The sequence below is a fragment of the Zingiber officinale genome, chromosome 5A (genome assembly GCF_018446385.1).
Source record: "Zingiber officinale cultivar Zhangliang chromosome 5A, Zo_v1.1, whole genome shotgun sequence".
Classification (NCBI taxonomy): Eukaryota; Viridiplantae; Streptophyta; class Magnoliopsida; order Zingiberales; family Zingiberaceae; genus Zingiber; species Zingiber officinale.
This window is the reverse complement of record NC_055994.1, coordinates 27,077,145-27,093,523: the sequence shown is the minus strand read 5'-3', so window position 1 is coordinate 27,093,523 and position 16,379 is coordinate 27,077,145. Positions and strand designations below refer to the sequence as shown.

Below are 16,379 nucleotides of genomic sequence, written 5' to 3'. Positions count from 1 at the left end.
GTCATCTCAGCGTTTGTTCGATCGATTGAACCTTATTGTTTGGTTGTCCGAATGGTTCAGTCGACTGGAAACATGCATATAATCAATATAAATTGTAACAGTTAATCAATTGTTCGATCTCGACTTAGGATTCCAAATGGAACCCTTAATTATATCGCCATCTAAGGTTGTCCTTGTAACAAGGACTCATCCTTAATAGTTCTTCTTTGCAAAAGAACCTCTCAACTCAAGAATTTACCTTCACTTATCATCTGCCAAACATCTAGTTCTTTAAATCTGTTTGGGCTTTCTCTCCTCAGCATTCAAACACTCGTCCCGCCAGGTCTTCCTTTGATTCGATGTCCAGTCCTCGTTGATCCATCGAATGACATATGTTCGATCCCTTGACTCATCTAGACTTTCTTATTTGGTGTTTGATCCTCTTGTTATGTTTAAACTTTCGTTGCCTAATATTCGATGCACTTGGTCTACTAGGGGTTTTCTATGTTAAGTCACCTATGCACTTAACGAAGCTATTAGATCACAACCAAACTTAACATCAAACATTTGGCAATATTATAACTTAGCTTCGATTATATGGTATCTCCAACATAACTTTCCTAGGAATAGACAACACTTATTAAGCAAATAAAAAGAAAATGAGATGATTTTTAAAAATTATATAAGTACTCATATTTTAATAATCAATTAAAATTTGTTTTAAACTTAATAGTTTTCGAATATAATGAACATACAGATAAATTGATCAATGATTTTTTTTTCCAAAATACTGTTATTTATAAGAATTTATATATCATATATTTATTATGCAACTATGTGAATGCAGTGTCTCCTTCTGATGTTGCCTCACGTAACTTTACTTTTTTTTTTTTTATTTAATAAAGGTACCAATAATTGCTTCTCACGGTAAATCATTTTAGAGAAATTTATCAAAATATTTATAATAATTTAACTTAGTTTATTTTATAAAAAAATTACATTAAAATAATATTTCATTATATATATATTTTTTTATCTTAAAAGATATTCTTATCTTAATTTACAAAAATAAAAATAAAAAATAAGTTGGAGATCCATCATTAACAGTGCGTATCCCCACCGTCCAGTTTCACTGGCCCCATCAAATTCCACCGCTAAATCCTATCCCTTCCATAAATCTTTAATCAATTCCCCGAGTAAAGTCTTCTGCTGTCGCTCACCGACACTTCCCCGCCTCTGCAAAAAGCCAGAGGCAGCTAAACTAGCAGCAAAAGGTAACGTGGAATCTGCCATCTACAGCAGCACCAGCATCAGCATGAGCATGTGCGAGGCCTCACGCTCTTACTTACCACCTTCCAATCTCTGTGAACTAGCACGAACCTTCCTCTCCACACCCACCGTCTTCGTGCTCTGATAGCGTTAGTAAACGAAAGTATTTTAAAATAGCTGAGAATGGGAGCAAATTAGAACATCTCAAGGAAATGGACGTCCTTAATTAATGGTGGGGTGTAGCTCTTATCTCATCTCAGCATGTTGTTTTGGTGCCATTGTGCCAATCAGCAACACATGATTGACTTTGAGTCTCGGGAATTGTGAGCTTTCGTCGATCCGAAGGACAGCGTGTGGCCCGACTTGTCTTTATTCTTGATTAGCAAGCGTCGGCTGTGTAAGTCAACAAGAATGAACAAGAAGCCCTTCATCATTCAGCGTAATCATCAAAGTATGTTTTTTTCGCAAATTCATTCTTTTTCTGCGCATTCGGTGGATTACTTTACCACTGCTTTCCTCGAATCTTTGCAAAGGGCTAAAAATTCTCTGTTTTTTTTAATGTAATCATGATGAGCGTTCGACCGTTGTTTTAAAGCAAATCTTTGGCAGAATCTTCATTAAGAATTAGAACAGAAGAAAAAGAAGCAATGTTGGAGGAGGTAAAGTGTATAATTATCAGAAGTTTAATTGAAGGAGTTGCCATCGATCTGTTTCTGAAAAATTCAGGGGGAAAAAAATTAAACTATGACATGAGAGGAAGAGAGATCACATATTATAAAACAAAGGGAATGAAATCTAGGAGAAAATAAATTTGTAGAGGAAGGTACTGATTTTGATTTTTCACACGGACAAGCCGGCCAAGAAGGCGACGCCTGTGGAGGGCAACCATGAGGAACCGAAGATGAACTGCGCCACCGTGAACTTGCTGGCCTCCGCCGGCAGCGTGATCACCCGGTATCCTGGCCACTGCACTCTCTTACCGACGGCCGCCCCTGGGCCGTAGTTCATGTACTCGCCGTAGTATAAGGTATCGAGGGCGAAGGTGGCGTTCCATTCCAGCCACCCCACCGGGTGGATGTGGTCCTCCATGTAGGACATCATGAAAACCGTCCTGGAGTAGAGCTTCCACGGCCGACCGAGGTAGGTGGAATAGTTGGCCTTGACCGGCTCTAAGTCTGTTGCCGCCACCACTCTGCAGGCGTGGATGGAAATGCCGGTGTTCTGGTTGGGGTCCTTCCGGTTCTGCGCCGTGATGGTGTTCTTCTGCATCGGCATCGGGCGCCGCGCCCACAGGCTGCAGTTCTGAAGTACCACCGCCGCGTTGCCGAAGATGAAGTCGACGGTGCCGTAGACGTCGCACTCCCGGAAGAACTGCCGCTGAGAGTGCACGTATAGAGTGTCCTGGTACCCGATCACGTTGCATCTGTAAACCACAGCGTGGTCCGCCCCTACCCGCAGTGCCACCGCCTGGTGCTTCTCCGGCCCCGCCCAATTCTGCACCGTTATGTCCCTCATTATGAATCCCGTCCCTGTCGCCGCTGCAAATACCAAATTCACAACCACAACTTCATCCTCTGTTCTGACTTTCTGTAAACATCAACAAAAGCCCCGATAATCATTAGTGAATACCGAAAGTTGCAGTGTGGAAGGTGGTGAAGTTGTCGGTCACACTCCGCGACCCGGCGATGATGGTCTTGCTTTTGCCGTCGCCGATGAACATGAGATTCGTCTTCTTTCGTCCAACTTTGATGTTCTCGTCGTACTGCCCTGCCTTGATGTAGATGATGATGCGGCGAGTGCTGTATTCTGGTGCCGCCTTCACCGCATCGGCAATGGAGGTGTAACTGCCGTTTCCGTCCTTGGACACGACCATGTCGGCTTGGATGCTCGACGCCGGCGCCTGGAGCAGCCTTCTGTCCTTCTTCCGCACCCACGAAGGGAACTCCAATAGCTTCCGTCTCCTCTTGTCGTGGATCGGAATGCCGGCGAAGTCTTTATTGCGGCCGAAGCTGGAGAAGATGGCGAGGCAATTGCTGACGAGCTCGGTGAGGTCCTTCGTCTGGCTCTTCATGTGCCGCTTCACGCGGAGGTCGGTCACCTGTTGCAGCCCCTCGTCGCAGGTGTCCTGGTTGGTGAGCGCGGCGCTGAGCCAGGTGACCACGTCCTCGTCGGAGAACCCCTTCACCCGGGCCCGCGACTGAGGCGAAACCCCGACGGGGGCCACCGCTAGGAGCGAGTTGGAGAGCTGCTCCTGCGAGTGGTCGAGCAGCTCCATGCAGTCCTCGTACGCGGAGCGGGAGAGCCCGTCCATGGCCGCGCCGGCAATGGCGGATGCGCCGTAGATGGCCGCACTGACGCGGTGGAGCGTCATGTTGAGCGACACGTGGACGAGGTCGCGCTCCCGGGCCGCGCCGAGGCCCCCCGGGAAGTCGAGCAGCGAGCGCAGGCAGAGGGCCGGGTACCGAGTCAATCCGCAGGCGCGCGATAAGGTCTGGCTCGGCGTCCGCCGGCGCGCCGGAGGAGTCGTCCCCTCATCCGGCTCCCGGCGGCGCACGAATATCGCCACCGAGAAACCGGAAGTCACGAGCAAAAGCACGGCGACAAGGCCAAGGCAGAGGAACACCCGGCGGCGCGCTCTGGACGCGTCGCGACTCGCTTGCAGTTGCAGATCGGACAGGGAGGGGAGCGACTCGGACGAGGCGACTCGGCCGTAGCCCATGTGGCGATCTAGACTCGAATATCAAAAGGAAAGACGACGGCAAGAAAAGCAGTAGGACGTCGAGTGTCTGTGTGTGTTTGTGTGTGTCAGTGAGGTAGGTTTATAATTATAGCAAGCCCACAGTAGTAAGTAATAACAAGAGTTTGGTGGGAGGTCCATGTCCTGCTCCGTGAGCTGGCTTCTACTTCCTCGCCCTCTCTGCTTTATCTCTCCCTCACAACCCACAGTACTGCCACTGCATGCAACACCAGTGCCCTCTGTTTTCTACATCGATCTGAAGCTCTGGCTGAGTTAAGTGCCAACATTTACTTGAAATTGAGCTGCAAGGATTTGCAGGCATTGGCGCCCTGCATTGCAAGGCTGCCTGAAAGAGAAGGATGAGAAGGCAGGAAACAGCGCATGTGGCACATGATGAGAAATATTTAAAGTGGGCACATGAAGGACAAGAGCTGCAGGTTTAGCAAAAACTAATTAAGGGTTTGATTGTCGTCCAAGTCGTCTGTCATGACCCCCTGGGAAGATAAGGGAATGGTAGATCCTTTTGCATGCCGATGGGTTTGGTCATCGGTTAGTGAATGGTTTTTTCGGGCATTGACTGCTTGATTTGAACGCCAATCAATCAGGCAAATGAAAAATGGTGGTAGGACACATGAAGAATTGCGTGCTGTTACCCGTGCCCTCGCTCAATATATCAGGGCACAATATTGTCCATGGGCCTCCTCCAAGTCATCCATTTAAAAGTAAAATCGAAAATGTCAAAATCTAAGAACACAATATTTCTTTCACTGTAATTGATAATTATGAAGTATGTGCTCTAATTTTAATCTTAATAATATAATGGATAAATCAATACATATCTTTCAATAAGTTTGACTACTTTTAGCTCTTTAATGTATCTCTTTATATCCGCTTGGTCCCCTCCTTTCTTTCCTTCTTGAGGATGCGATCGATATGGATTATTTGAGAAGCCTGTACGTTAACGAGTATTAGTTGAAGCCGGCATTATCAACATGGCTCCTTTGATAGTCAAGTCAGTGAAGAGATCAAGAAGGTCGAGAGTGCAAGGGACACGAAAGAAAAAGACGAAAAAAATAACTTTTATGAGTGTAAGAAAAATTATATATTCACTTACCTTCGCAAGGGCCTATAAATCCATAGAGGACGAGGGTCCATGTTGACCGCCACACTAGCCCTCAACAGGCTAAGGGATGACTAAACAAGCAGAGCATCATCTATTGAAAGATCGCATGAGCTAACCTTCGCACTAGAAGCGACAATCGTTGGTTCGTATTGCCGATTTTGTCTAGTTATCAACTTGATGCCCCTTTCCAAAGGGATAGTCTGGCTGGAGCCGGTCCTGTATCAAGACTGGTTGGAAGTTGACACTTGGAAGAGCTAGCATAGCTAATATCCTCTACAACTAGCCCTTGACATGACTGCTCGACTAGAAGCTGACTCGTCTTCCATTGTTAGGAAAGGGCACCAGTCTATAGTATCCGACCCTAATATGCTGGTGGGCTATCAAGGTTTACTTGGGTAGTATCACATGCCTCCCATTTAAGTTAGAGTGAAGAGTAAAGTTGAATAAAATTTGATAAGTTAGGGGAAATACATTATTACGTCCCTATTGTTTCTAAGTTTTCCCACTTATGTCCCTAAAATGTTTTCGTTCCCATTTATATCCCTTATAAATCATTTTCGTTCCCACTTATGTTCCTGCCGTTAATTTATCCGTCTCATATGTGAATATGAGACGGAATCGGCACGTGATATGCACATGTTTATAAGGAGAAGAAAGGGTGTGACTTCACGTCGGCCGTGCCGCGCCAAGAGCCGAGCCGCACAGTGGGGTCTTTCGCGAGCAGGCCAGCGATGAGGTGCCTCGCCGGCGAGGAGGTGGCGTCTGCAGGCGGGAAGGAGAGCGGATGCTTGACGATGTTTCGGAGGGTCCGCTGGTTGGTGGACCCGGCGAAGGAGGTGCGCCCGTAGAGGAGCTCGTAGAGGAGGATGCCGTAGTCCCACCAGTTGACGGCGCTGCCGTGGGGCTGGCCTGCGGTGACCTCCGACGCGACGTACTCGTGGGTTCCCACGAAGGAGCACGACCGGGCATCGATGGGCTCCGCCATGAAGCGCTAGGGTTCGATTTTTGCGGCCGAGTGGGGCGGCGGCCGACGCGAGAGGAAGGGGAGGCAAGAGGGTTCAGCGGGGAGGCACTCTTCGTGTTCAACGGCGGAGTGATCCCTGTACGCAGCGGCGGAGGTGGCGATGGGCTCGAGGGTGGGGGCTGAGGTGGACTCAAGGGAGAGGTCGAAGTCGGAGAGCATGATGTGGCCATTGGAGCGGATGAGGATGTTCTCCGGCTTCAGGTCGCGGTAGACGATGCCCAGCATGTGAAGATACTCCAGCACGAGCAGCACCTCCGCCACGTAGAACCTACGACATCGCGATCAACCACCGCTCACTTATAAACACGTGCAGAGAACGTGCCGATTCCGTCTCATATTCACGGACAAGTTAACGGCAGGGACATAAGTGGGAACGAAAATGATTTATGAGGGATATAAATGGGAATGAAAACATTTTAGGGACATAAATGGGAAAACTCAGAAACAATAGGGACGTAATAATGTATTTCCCCGATAAGTTATAAAGTGAGGGAAGGATCTATTTTCGATCAGCTATGTGTAATTTGATCCGACCGTGCAGAATCCCCAAGGGAGCATTTAAAGATATAAGAAATCCAACCTTATCCATAGCACAACAATATTATGGATATCCCCAGAATGTCATCCTGAATTGACCATAGTGCTGATCATAATAAGGAGGCCAAGAATCTAAAAGAATACTAAGAATGTTACACATAATAGAAATTCTGTCCTATCCTGATTGGGAGAGGAGCATAATTACTCAGTTGCAAGGACAACCATGAGAAGATCTAAGATTTCAAGAACAGGCCAGAAATGTTGGCCTCTCCATTTCATTTAGATCAAGGAGCTAGAGGAGCTTGCTCCCTTCCTTGTTTGAGAATAAGAATGACCTTTGCATATAGATCGGAGAGAAGAGCGTGATCTCATAGTTAGAAATAAGAATGACCTTTGCATCTGAACCAAGGAGAGGAGCTCGATCCCACGGCCAGGAATAAGAATGACCTTTGCATTTAGATTAGGGAGAGAGGATCAATCCCGCATCCAAGAATAAGAATAACCTTTGCATATGAATTGGGGAGAGAAGCTCGATCCTGTGTCTAGGAATAAGAATGACCTTTTCATCAAAACTAGAGAGAGGGGCTCGATCCCATGGCTAAGAATAAGAATAACCTTTGCATCTGAACCGGAGAGAGGAGCTCGATTCCACGGTTAGGAATAAGAATAACTTGCTCGGATAGGATGAATCCCGCACTAGCTAGAGGAGTGGCAACCCAAGGTAATAGAGACCATACTAACTAAGACAAGTCCTCCCTCAATCAGGGATTCCAACAATCTTACAATCATGTAGACTGCACCAAGTATAGGGTGGATATCCCCAGCTGATTGAGGATCATAGAGATCTTATGATCATGAAGATCACCCTGAATCTTGATAGTTATCTAAGTAAGGGAGGTAGTTTGATACATTATGCACAAGCTAAATGTGAATAATTCAAAGGATATGCTTGACTAACGATGTTTGCTGTTAGATCGAAAGCGCTAGAGGGGGGGGGGGGGGGGGGAATAGCGCTCGTGGCTTTCGCGCGTTTCGTATTTGGAAATTCAAGTAACGCCGCGAAAAATAAAAACACACACACAAGAAGACCAAGATTTACTTGGTTCGGAGCCTAGGGCGACTCCTACTCCAAGGCCAACGATCATTGATCGCTTTCGGTCGAAAATCACTATCAATCCGTAAATCTTTTACAATTTAAGAGTACAAGTGATGAATAAAGAAATATAATACCGACAGTACAAAAGAATTGAAGAATGAAGTCGTCAGTTGTCGGAGTAGCAGAGTGTAGTTGAAGCATTCGGAGCAGCGTACAAGAGCACAAGTTGTTCTGTTCGAGTTGTTCTTTAAGCTGCAACCCGAGGCTCCTTTTATAGCCTTTACAGATCTAATCTAGGTCCTCAAGTCTCGGGATCAGGTTTGACTCGAGGCGGATCGGTCGACCGATCCCCACGTTCGGTTGACCGATCAGATGATCTCCTCCTCATCTGATCCGCCCGATCTGCTCATGCCGCTTCGATCTGGTCAACCCCTATCTCCAGTTCGGTCGACCGATAACCAGGTTCGGTCGACTGATCCCCTGGTCTAGCCTAATTCATTCGCTGGAGATCTGACCTGCTGCTTTGGGGGTTCGGTCGACCGATCCCGGACAGTTCTACCCCTACACAAAATTGTTAGTTTCTTGCAAAACAGAGTTAAAATAGAACAGATAATATATATAAGAAACTTAAGTTTGACAGTCTTTGACCTGTCCAGTTCTGACTTCGGATTTCCGATCGGAAACCCTAGGTCGAACCGACGCCTACTGTTCCCTCTTATGGGGAATGCGTCCTCACCTACTCCACTCAGGAGAAGTTACCTTTTGCTAGTTCGGTCCTCCAGATCGACTGGACTTTTGCTTGGTGCTCGAATCTTCCGGTCTTCATGCTGGACGCCCGCTCCATGACTCGTCCAGACTTCCACCTGGTTCGCAACACCAGGATTTTCATCTAGGGCTACCGCCCCCTAGGATTTTTGCCCGAAGACTCTGACCCGCCAAGACTTTCCGCATAGGGTTACCACCCTATAGGACCTAGGGTTACCACCCCCTAGTGTTTTCCACTTTCCTAACCGTAGTCAGGACTTTCCTGCAAACTCATTAAGCATATCAGACAACAAGTAACCTTAACTTTAAATCCTTTTGCCATTATCAAAACTCGAGTTCGATTGTCGGATGCTTTTCGCACCAACAATCTTTCCCTTTTTGATTATGGTAACAAAAATTCAAAGTTAAGTAAAATAATGCTATAAAGAATTTTCAAAGAACAATACAAGCAAGCATGCATGATAGTATAAATTAAGTATAGTAAGTGAAGAAGTCCCCTTTAATAAAGGTTTTAAGTACACAAAGAACTCCCCCTCAATAAAAGCTCCTCTTTGAATTTTCTTAATTTCTTTTGAATTTTCTTATACTCTCCCCCTTTGCCATATATCAAAATGTTCTTATACTCTCCTCCTAAGCTTGAGTGACCATTGGCCTTAGCTAAAAAGATATTTAGTTAACTTAGCCTTCAACTTAGAAAATTTTAGTTTGTCACAAAATCCTTTAGCTAATACTTAAAGAAAACAGATATGTAAAATATTAAAACACCTAGCTTCTAGCTAAGTGAACAAACAAAAATGTTTATCAAAAAGTAAGAAAATGATCTTAAGATAATTTGATTTTGAAAAATTTAGCTAAATTTCACTTAGCTTTTTAGAATAAATTTCCTTGTAACACTTTTTAAATCAGTGAAAAAGTTTTATTATAAGTTTAAAAAGGCTTTTGAAAAATACTTAGCTAAAGTTTGAAAAAATTTTGCAAGAATACTTAGCTTTTTAGAGGAAAATTTTGGCCAAAATTTCAAAACTTAATTTTAAAAATAAATTTTGCTAAAGGAAAGTTTTGATTTGAAAAATATTTTAGCTAAAAAGTTTGAAAAAAATAGAGGAGAAATTTAAGATAAAAGATGTTTAACAGATCTTAAAAAATTTGATTTTAAAACTCCTTGATTTAAATAATTTTAGCTAAGGCCACTCCCACAAAAAACATTCAAAGAGTCCTATAGTCCAAGCATGAGTAACTTCAATTTCTTAGCCACATGTCTAACCGTTAGCTACTAGATGTTCACCTAGAGGGTAACAGTTTTCACTCGGTTAGTCAAGTTAAGTTAGTAATCCAGTTAGATTTGACTAAAACAGGATTATTTAACTTGATTAATGTATTTTTGATATTTAATGCCCAAACTTATGTCGATGCACTGACATAAGTATTCTTAAGTCCAGGCAGTACTCTATGCATCGCACACCGTTCTAAGTATTTTCAAACACAAGCAAGTTAGTCTTAGTGTGCTTGTGAGATGCTCTGACTGAAACTAGGGATATATGATTTCTAGGGGGTAAAATCATAGGCTAAACAAGATTTTTGAAAAACTAACAAAATTTGGAACTTTGAAAAATATTTTTTTTCTAAGATTTTAAAACCATTTTTTTTATAAGTTGTGAAAAGTAAAGGATAAGTTCTATTCTACCAAGCACATCCCTATATGTCTTCTAAGTGAACTGAACTCAAATTCAGGTAAGGGCTTTGTGAATATGTCAGTTAGGTTTGATTTTGACTCAACATAGTTAAGTACAATATCACCCTTAGCTATGTGATCCCTTACAAAGTGGTGCTTTACTTCTATATGTTTAGTCCTTGAGTGGTGAATTGGATTTTTTCGTTAGATTAATTGAACTTATATTATCAATTGAAAATTTTGTTTTCTGATATTCTAGTTGATAGTCTTTAAGGGTATGCATCATCCATAATAATTGAGAGGCACATTCACCTAGGGCTATAATTCAACTTTAGTGGTAGATAAAGCAACACAGTGTTGTTTTCTGCTTGACCAACTTACTAGGCACTGACCTAAAAATTGACAGCTACCACTTGTGTTTTTTCTATCTAGCTTGCACCCGACATAGTCTGAGTCAGAGTAGCCGGTTAGGTCAAGGGTGCAAGATCTAGGATACCATAGTCCTACATTTAGGGTTTCCTTAATATACATAAGGATTCTTTTGACAAAGGTTAAGTGAGACTCTTTTGCACAAGATTGGTATCTTGCACACATACCTACTGCGAAAAGAATGTCTGGTCGGCTCGCAGTTAGGTACAGTAGACTCCCTATCGCACTTCGATAGTATTTCAAGTCTACTGGTTTACCTTCTAAGTCTTACTCAATTTTAATATTAGTAGCCATTGGTGTATTAATATTTTTTGAGTTTTCCATTCCAAATTTTCTAACTAATTCCTTAGCATATTTAGTTTGATAAATATAAATTCTATCTTTGGTTTGTTTAATTTGTAAACCTAAGAAGAAGTTAAGTTCACTTACCAGACTCATTTCAAATTCATTTTCCATTAGTTTGGTGAATTCTTTTAAAAATTTGGAGTTGGTTGATCCAAAAATTATATCGTCTACGTAAATTTGGGTTATGAAAATATCTTTTTCTAAGGTTTTTACAAAAAGGGTTGGATTTATTTGACCTTGGTTGAACCCTTTTGATATTCGATAATTGGACAGACGTTCATATCAAGCCCTAGGTGCTTGTTTTAGTCCATATAGGGCCTTTTTTAGTCTAAAGACATGATTTGGTTGTTCTAAGTACTCAAATCCTGGGGGTTGACCTCTTCTTTAATAAATCTGTTTAAAAATATGAATTTTACATCCATTTGATATAGCTTGAATCCCTTGTGTGTTGCATAGGCCAGCAACATCCTAATAGATTCAAGTCTGGCTACAGGGGAATAGGTCTCATCATAGTCTAATCCTTCTACTTGATTAAACCCTTTAGCTAGTAACCTAGCTTTGTTTCTAACTATTTCACCTTGATCATTTAATTTGTTTCTAAAAACCCATTTAGTATCAATTATGGTATTGTTAATGGGTTTAGGCACTAATTTCCAGACCTGAATTCTTTCAAATTGGGCCAACTCTTCTTGCATTGCTAAGGTCCAGTCTGGGTCTGGTAGGGCTTCATCTATAGTTTTGGGTTCAATTTTGGAAATAAGAGCCATTTGGCTTAGGTTCCTATAAGATGACCTAGTTCTAACTCCTAGAGTTGGATCACCCAAAATTTGGTTAGATGGGTGATTGGTGCTTGTTCTTGTTAGTTTTATACTTGGGTTAGTAATTGGTTCTTTAAATTTATTAAGTTCAGGTTGAATTTTGTCATCATCTTCTGTATTTCTTGAGTTAACATTTTCTGTATTATTATTTTCATTTATTATATTGGGTGGTTTATTTTCTTCATCAAATATTACATTTATTGTTTCTTCAACTTTTAGGGTATTTTTGTTGTAAACTCTATATGCCCTACCAGTTGTTGAGTACCCTAAAAATGTTTCTGGGGTTATTTTTGATGAAAATTTCCCTAAATAGTCTTTTGTGATTAAAATAAATACTTTACACTCAAATACTTTTAAATAGTTTAAGTTAGGAATTTTATTGTAGTATATTTCATAGGGTGTTTTATTCTGAAATTTGTTAATTAAAATCCTATTTTGTATATAACAGACTGTATTAATTGCTTCAACCCAGAATTGATTAGATAATTTGTATTCGTTTAACATGGTCCTAGCGGCTTCTTGTAGGGTTCTGTTTTTACGTTCTACTAGACCATTTTGTTGGGGGGGTCCTAGGGCAAGAATATTCATGCTTATACCCATTAAGTTCACAAAATTCAATAAAGTTATGCTTTTCAAATTCTTCCTCATGGTCACTTCTGATTCTTTTTATGTGAGTGTCTTTTTCATTTTCTATTAATTTACAAAGGATTTTAAATACTTTAAAAGTTTCATCTTTAGTTTTTAAAAATTTTACCCAAGTAAATCTTGAGTAGTTATCGATTATTACTAAGCAATATTGATTTTTACTTAGTAACTTGGCTCTATGTGAATCAAACAAGTCTAGATGAAGGAGCTCAAGTATTGAAGTTGTTCTGTTTAGGTTGGTTAACTTGTGGTTTGACTTGGTTTGTTTGCCTTGTTGACAAGCATCACAAGTTATATTTTCAATAAATTTTAATTTGGGCAGACCTCTAACTAAACCGTTTTGACTCATTTTTGAAATGAGTCTAGTATGAGTGTGACCCAGTCTCCTATGCCACAACTCAGTTTCCTCTTGTTGTGTTAATAAACACTCTAGTGAGGAAGTTGGTAGGTCTATAATATAAATGTTCTTTTTTCTAATTTCCTTAAGTGTGGTTTCAGGATTTTTAATATTCTTAATTATACATTCAGTTTTTGAAAATGTGACTAAATAACCTGAGTCACATAATTGGCTAATACTAAGTAAATTGAAACTAAACTGTTCAACCAATAACACTTTTCGAATATAAAAATTAGAATTTAATTGGATATTACATATTCTGATTACCTTAAGGGTTTCGTCGTTGCCGAACGCAACCAACCCTAGGTTCTTGAGTTTCAGCTTACTGGTCCCCAGGGCGTAGCACAGCTGGGAGCGCATGGTTTCATGGACGAAAGGTCCAGGGTTCGATCCTCGGGGTGTTATTGCCTGGGGTTAGCGTCCCGGCTATGCACTTTCAGCTGTGTACCTACATTTACCTCCCTCCATATCAGTGGGACCGGCTTTAAGGGGGCCGCTGATGTGGCGGTTCCATATTTTTTTTTTTTTTGAGTTTTAGCTTACTGAATTTCAATCTATCTCCAGTTATATGTCTAGAGCATCCACTATCTAGTATCCATTAATCTAAATCTTTATGTTCCTACATAAGATATTTGATTTGGGTCAATTTAATGGATTCAGAAGATAGTTTGATTGAAATCAACTTAATGTTCCATCTCACCCATTCTAAATGATCAAAAACATGGTATCCCTATGGGTGATTGTGAGATAGTATATTAGATTAATTGGGGTTAAGTTAATTTTAGTTAAGTTAATTAAATTAATTAAGTTGAATTAACTTGAATTCATTATTAAGATGAATTATTTGAATTGAGTTGAATTAATTATTAAGTTGAATTAATTATTTAAATTAAGTTGAATTAATTATTAGAATTAAGTTGAATTAATTATTAGGTTGATTAAGTCGAACTAATTATTTAAGTTGAATTGAATTAAGTTGAATTGATTATTAAGTTGAATTAATTATTTGAATTAAGTTGAATTAATTATTAAGTTGAATTAATTATTTGAATTAATTATTAAGTTGAATTAATTATTAAGTTGAATTAATTATTTGAATTAAGTTGAATTAATTATTAAGTTCTGACTAAGTTCAACCTAGATCCATCTCACCTGATTTTAGGTTATTAAACAGGGAATCTTAGGTAGTTTTGTGAGATGATTATCTTTAATTTAGATTATTTATAAGAATTAATTTACATTTGAGTTAAACTTAGATTTTCCAATTGGTTAATTAAATATACATTTCGAATATTATCTCTCAGGCTATGGCGAGGCACTAGACCTTCTTGGTTATGGGATCATCCACCACTTCTAAACAGAGTCTTTCAAAGAAAATATATATTTAATCTTCCTTTTGAGACCCCTAGGTTTAACTAACCAAGTGTAAATAACGCCTTGGTCCTTACACTTTCCTAATCTAAACATGCATAATACAAGGAAAATAAATAAACAATCATCAATCAATTTTATCTATTTATTAAGATAGTTTTTCTATTGGCTCCCCCTGGATCATAGCCTCGATATGGTCTATCAAGGTAATGTACCCATGCTTGATTGACCAAGTCCAACTTGATTGACCAAGTTAGACTTAGGTACCCATGCTTGGATTATCTTACTGTTTAGGCTGTTCAGTAACATTAGATAGGATCAATATTTCTTTTTAGTTTTAAATCCTAATCCGGATCTGTTGTAAATGACTCTTTATTTTCCAAGAATAAGGCCAAGGTTCTTGGAGCCCAAAGAAAATCATTCCAACATTTTCTTCAAATCCTTGACCTGAGTTTTCAGGCTGGAATTTTCTTCTTCAAGCTTTTGGACTTGAGTTAAGTTTCCAGTCTGAATTGGGTCAGGCAAGGATTCGAAGTTAGTCACTTCTTTAAGGGTTGTTACCTCCTTTTGAAGTGACTTGATCCTAATATTTGATTTTGCTAATTTTCGCATTAAATAATTTACTAAATTGTGTAAATGCGAGATACTTACAGTGGGGTTAGGCCCTTTAGAAACGGATACGGATCCGTGGCTTCTCTCAGATTCAGCTTCCAATTCATCCTCGCTTCCGGATTCATTGATGTAGTCTCGGACTGTCATCGCGAGAAAACTCGTCTGTTCGAGTTCTTCGTCGTCAGATTCTTCCGAGGATGACTCGTCTTAGGTCGCCTTCAGAGCCTTCTTTTTCCGTTGCTGCTTCTTTGCATCCTTTTGATTTGTGCAGTTGGCTTTGATGTGCCCCTTCTGATTGCAACCGTAGTATGTCACTTCAAATTTTACCTTTGACTTTGGTTGAGCCTCCTTAGATTGAATTGCCTTCTTGAGGTCCTTCTTGTTGAAGCCTTTCTTTTTCTTGTAGAGTTTCCTTACTAAGTTGACGAGTTCAGTCGTAAGTTCGTCGTCTTCATCGTCTGAGTCAAGTTATTCTTCTGACTCCGGTTCGTTTTGTGCTTCGATCTAGGTTCACGCGTTTTGCTACTACCTGCAATTAAAGCCATACCCTTCTCGACCGGGCGTGCATTAATCTGCTCATGCAATTCAAATTCAGGGAAGAGTTCATCTAATTTAATTGAAGATAAGTCCTTGGATACCTTGTACGCATCTACTATGAATGCCCACAAGGTATTCCTAGGGAAGGCGTTGAGTGCATACCTTATTACATCCCTGTTCTCCACTTACTATCCTATTGCGTGGAGTCCGTTCAGCAGGTCTTGAATTCTAGTGTGAATCTGGCTTGCTGTCTCATCCTCCTGCATTTTGATATTATATAATTTTTTGAAAAGCAGATCTCGCTTACTTACCTTGGTTTCTAATGTACCCTCATGTAGTTCGATTAGCTTTTCCCATAACTCCTTTGCACTTGAGAACGGCCCTACTCTATTGAGTTCTTTCTTTGTCAGACCACACTGGAGTATGCAGGTTGCCTTTGTGTTTGCTTCTACTTTCTTTATTAGGGATGCGTCATAGTTCTCGTATGATACTAATTTGCCCGTGCCGCCAAGTGGGAGTTCGAGGTCTGTCTTGGTGATCATCCAGACTTCGAACTGGGTTTGTAGGTATGATTCCATTCGGCCTTTCCAGTAGTCGAAGTCCTCGCTGGAGAAGAGCGGGGGACAGACTGTGCTGTAGCCTTCTTATTGGGCCATTTGAAAAACTTGCACACAAAAAAATAAACGAAGAGATTGTCCCAGGACTTGATCCTGGATTAGCAGTGCGGTATAAAAGTAAAAATAAATAACGATCTCGAGTGGTGTTGCTCCAACTTCGAGACAAATCCGATTACGAAAGAAATAAGATCAAAAAACGACAAAAATACCGATTTCGATCGACTCCGAAAACAAATGAACTCACCACGAAAAGAATGCTTGATTGGTGGTTACACCAAATCGAAGCTACTCCACTCTGATGCCAATTGTTGGATCGAAAAGAATTTAGATATCTCCGCAATTGCATGATATTGTCCACTTTGAGCCTAAGCCCTCATGGTTTTGCTCTTGGGCTTTTCCCAAAAGG

The 16,379-nt window shown here is 40.9% G+C and overlaps 1 protein-coding gene and 1 pseudogene across 1 annotated transcript; both read right to left on the bottom strand.

Annotated features, from left to right (window-relative positions):
* Positions 1–1,930: 1,930 nt before the first annotated feature.
* LOC121980349 (probable pectinesterase/pectinesterase inhibitor 34) lies at positions 1,931–4,676 on the bottom strand. Its single transcript, XM_042532351.1, has 2 exons — positions 2,878–4,676; positions 1,931–2,786 (listed from the first exon to the last, which is right to left on the bottom strand). The coding sequence occupies exons 1-2, from the start codon at positions 3,965–3,967 to the stop codon at positions 2,089–2,091; spliced, it is 1,788 nt and encodes a 595-aa protein (XP_042388285.1). The 5' UTR covers positions 3,968–4,676; the 3' UTR covers positions 1,931–2,088.
* Positions 4,677–5,748: 1,072 nt separating this feature from the next.
* The window catches only part of LOC121979492, a 52,486-nt pseudogene continuing 41,855 nt past the window's right edge, over positions 5,749–16,379 (bottom strand).

Coding starts and splice junctions, on each gene's coding strand:
- LOC121980349 (XM_042532351.1), bottom strand. CDS start 3,967: ATGGGCTACGGCCGAGTCGCCTCGTCCGAGTCGCTCCCCTCCCTGTCC. Junction 2,787..2,877: donor CTTCCACACTGCAACTTTCG/GTATTCACTAAT, acceptor TGGTATTTGCAG/CGGCGACAGGGACGGGATTC.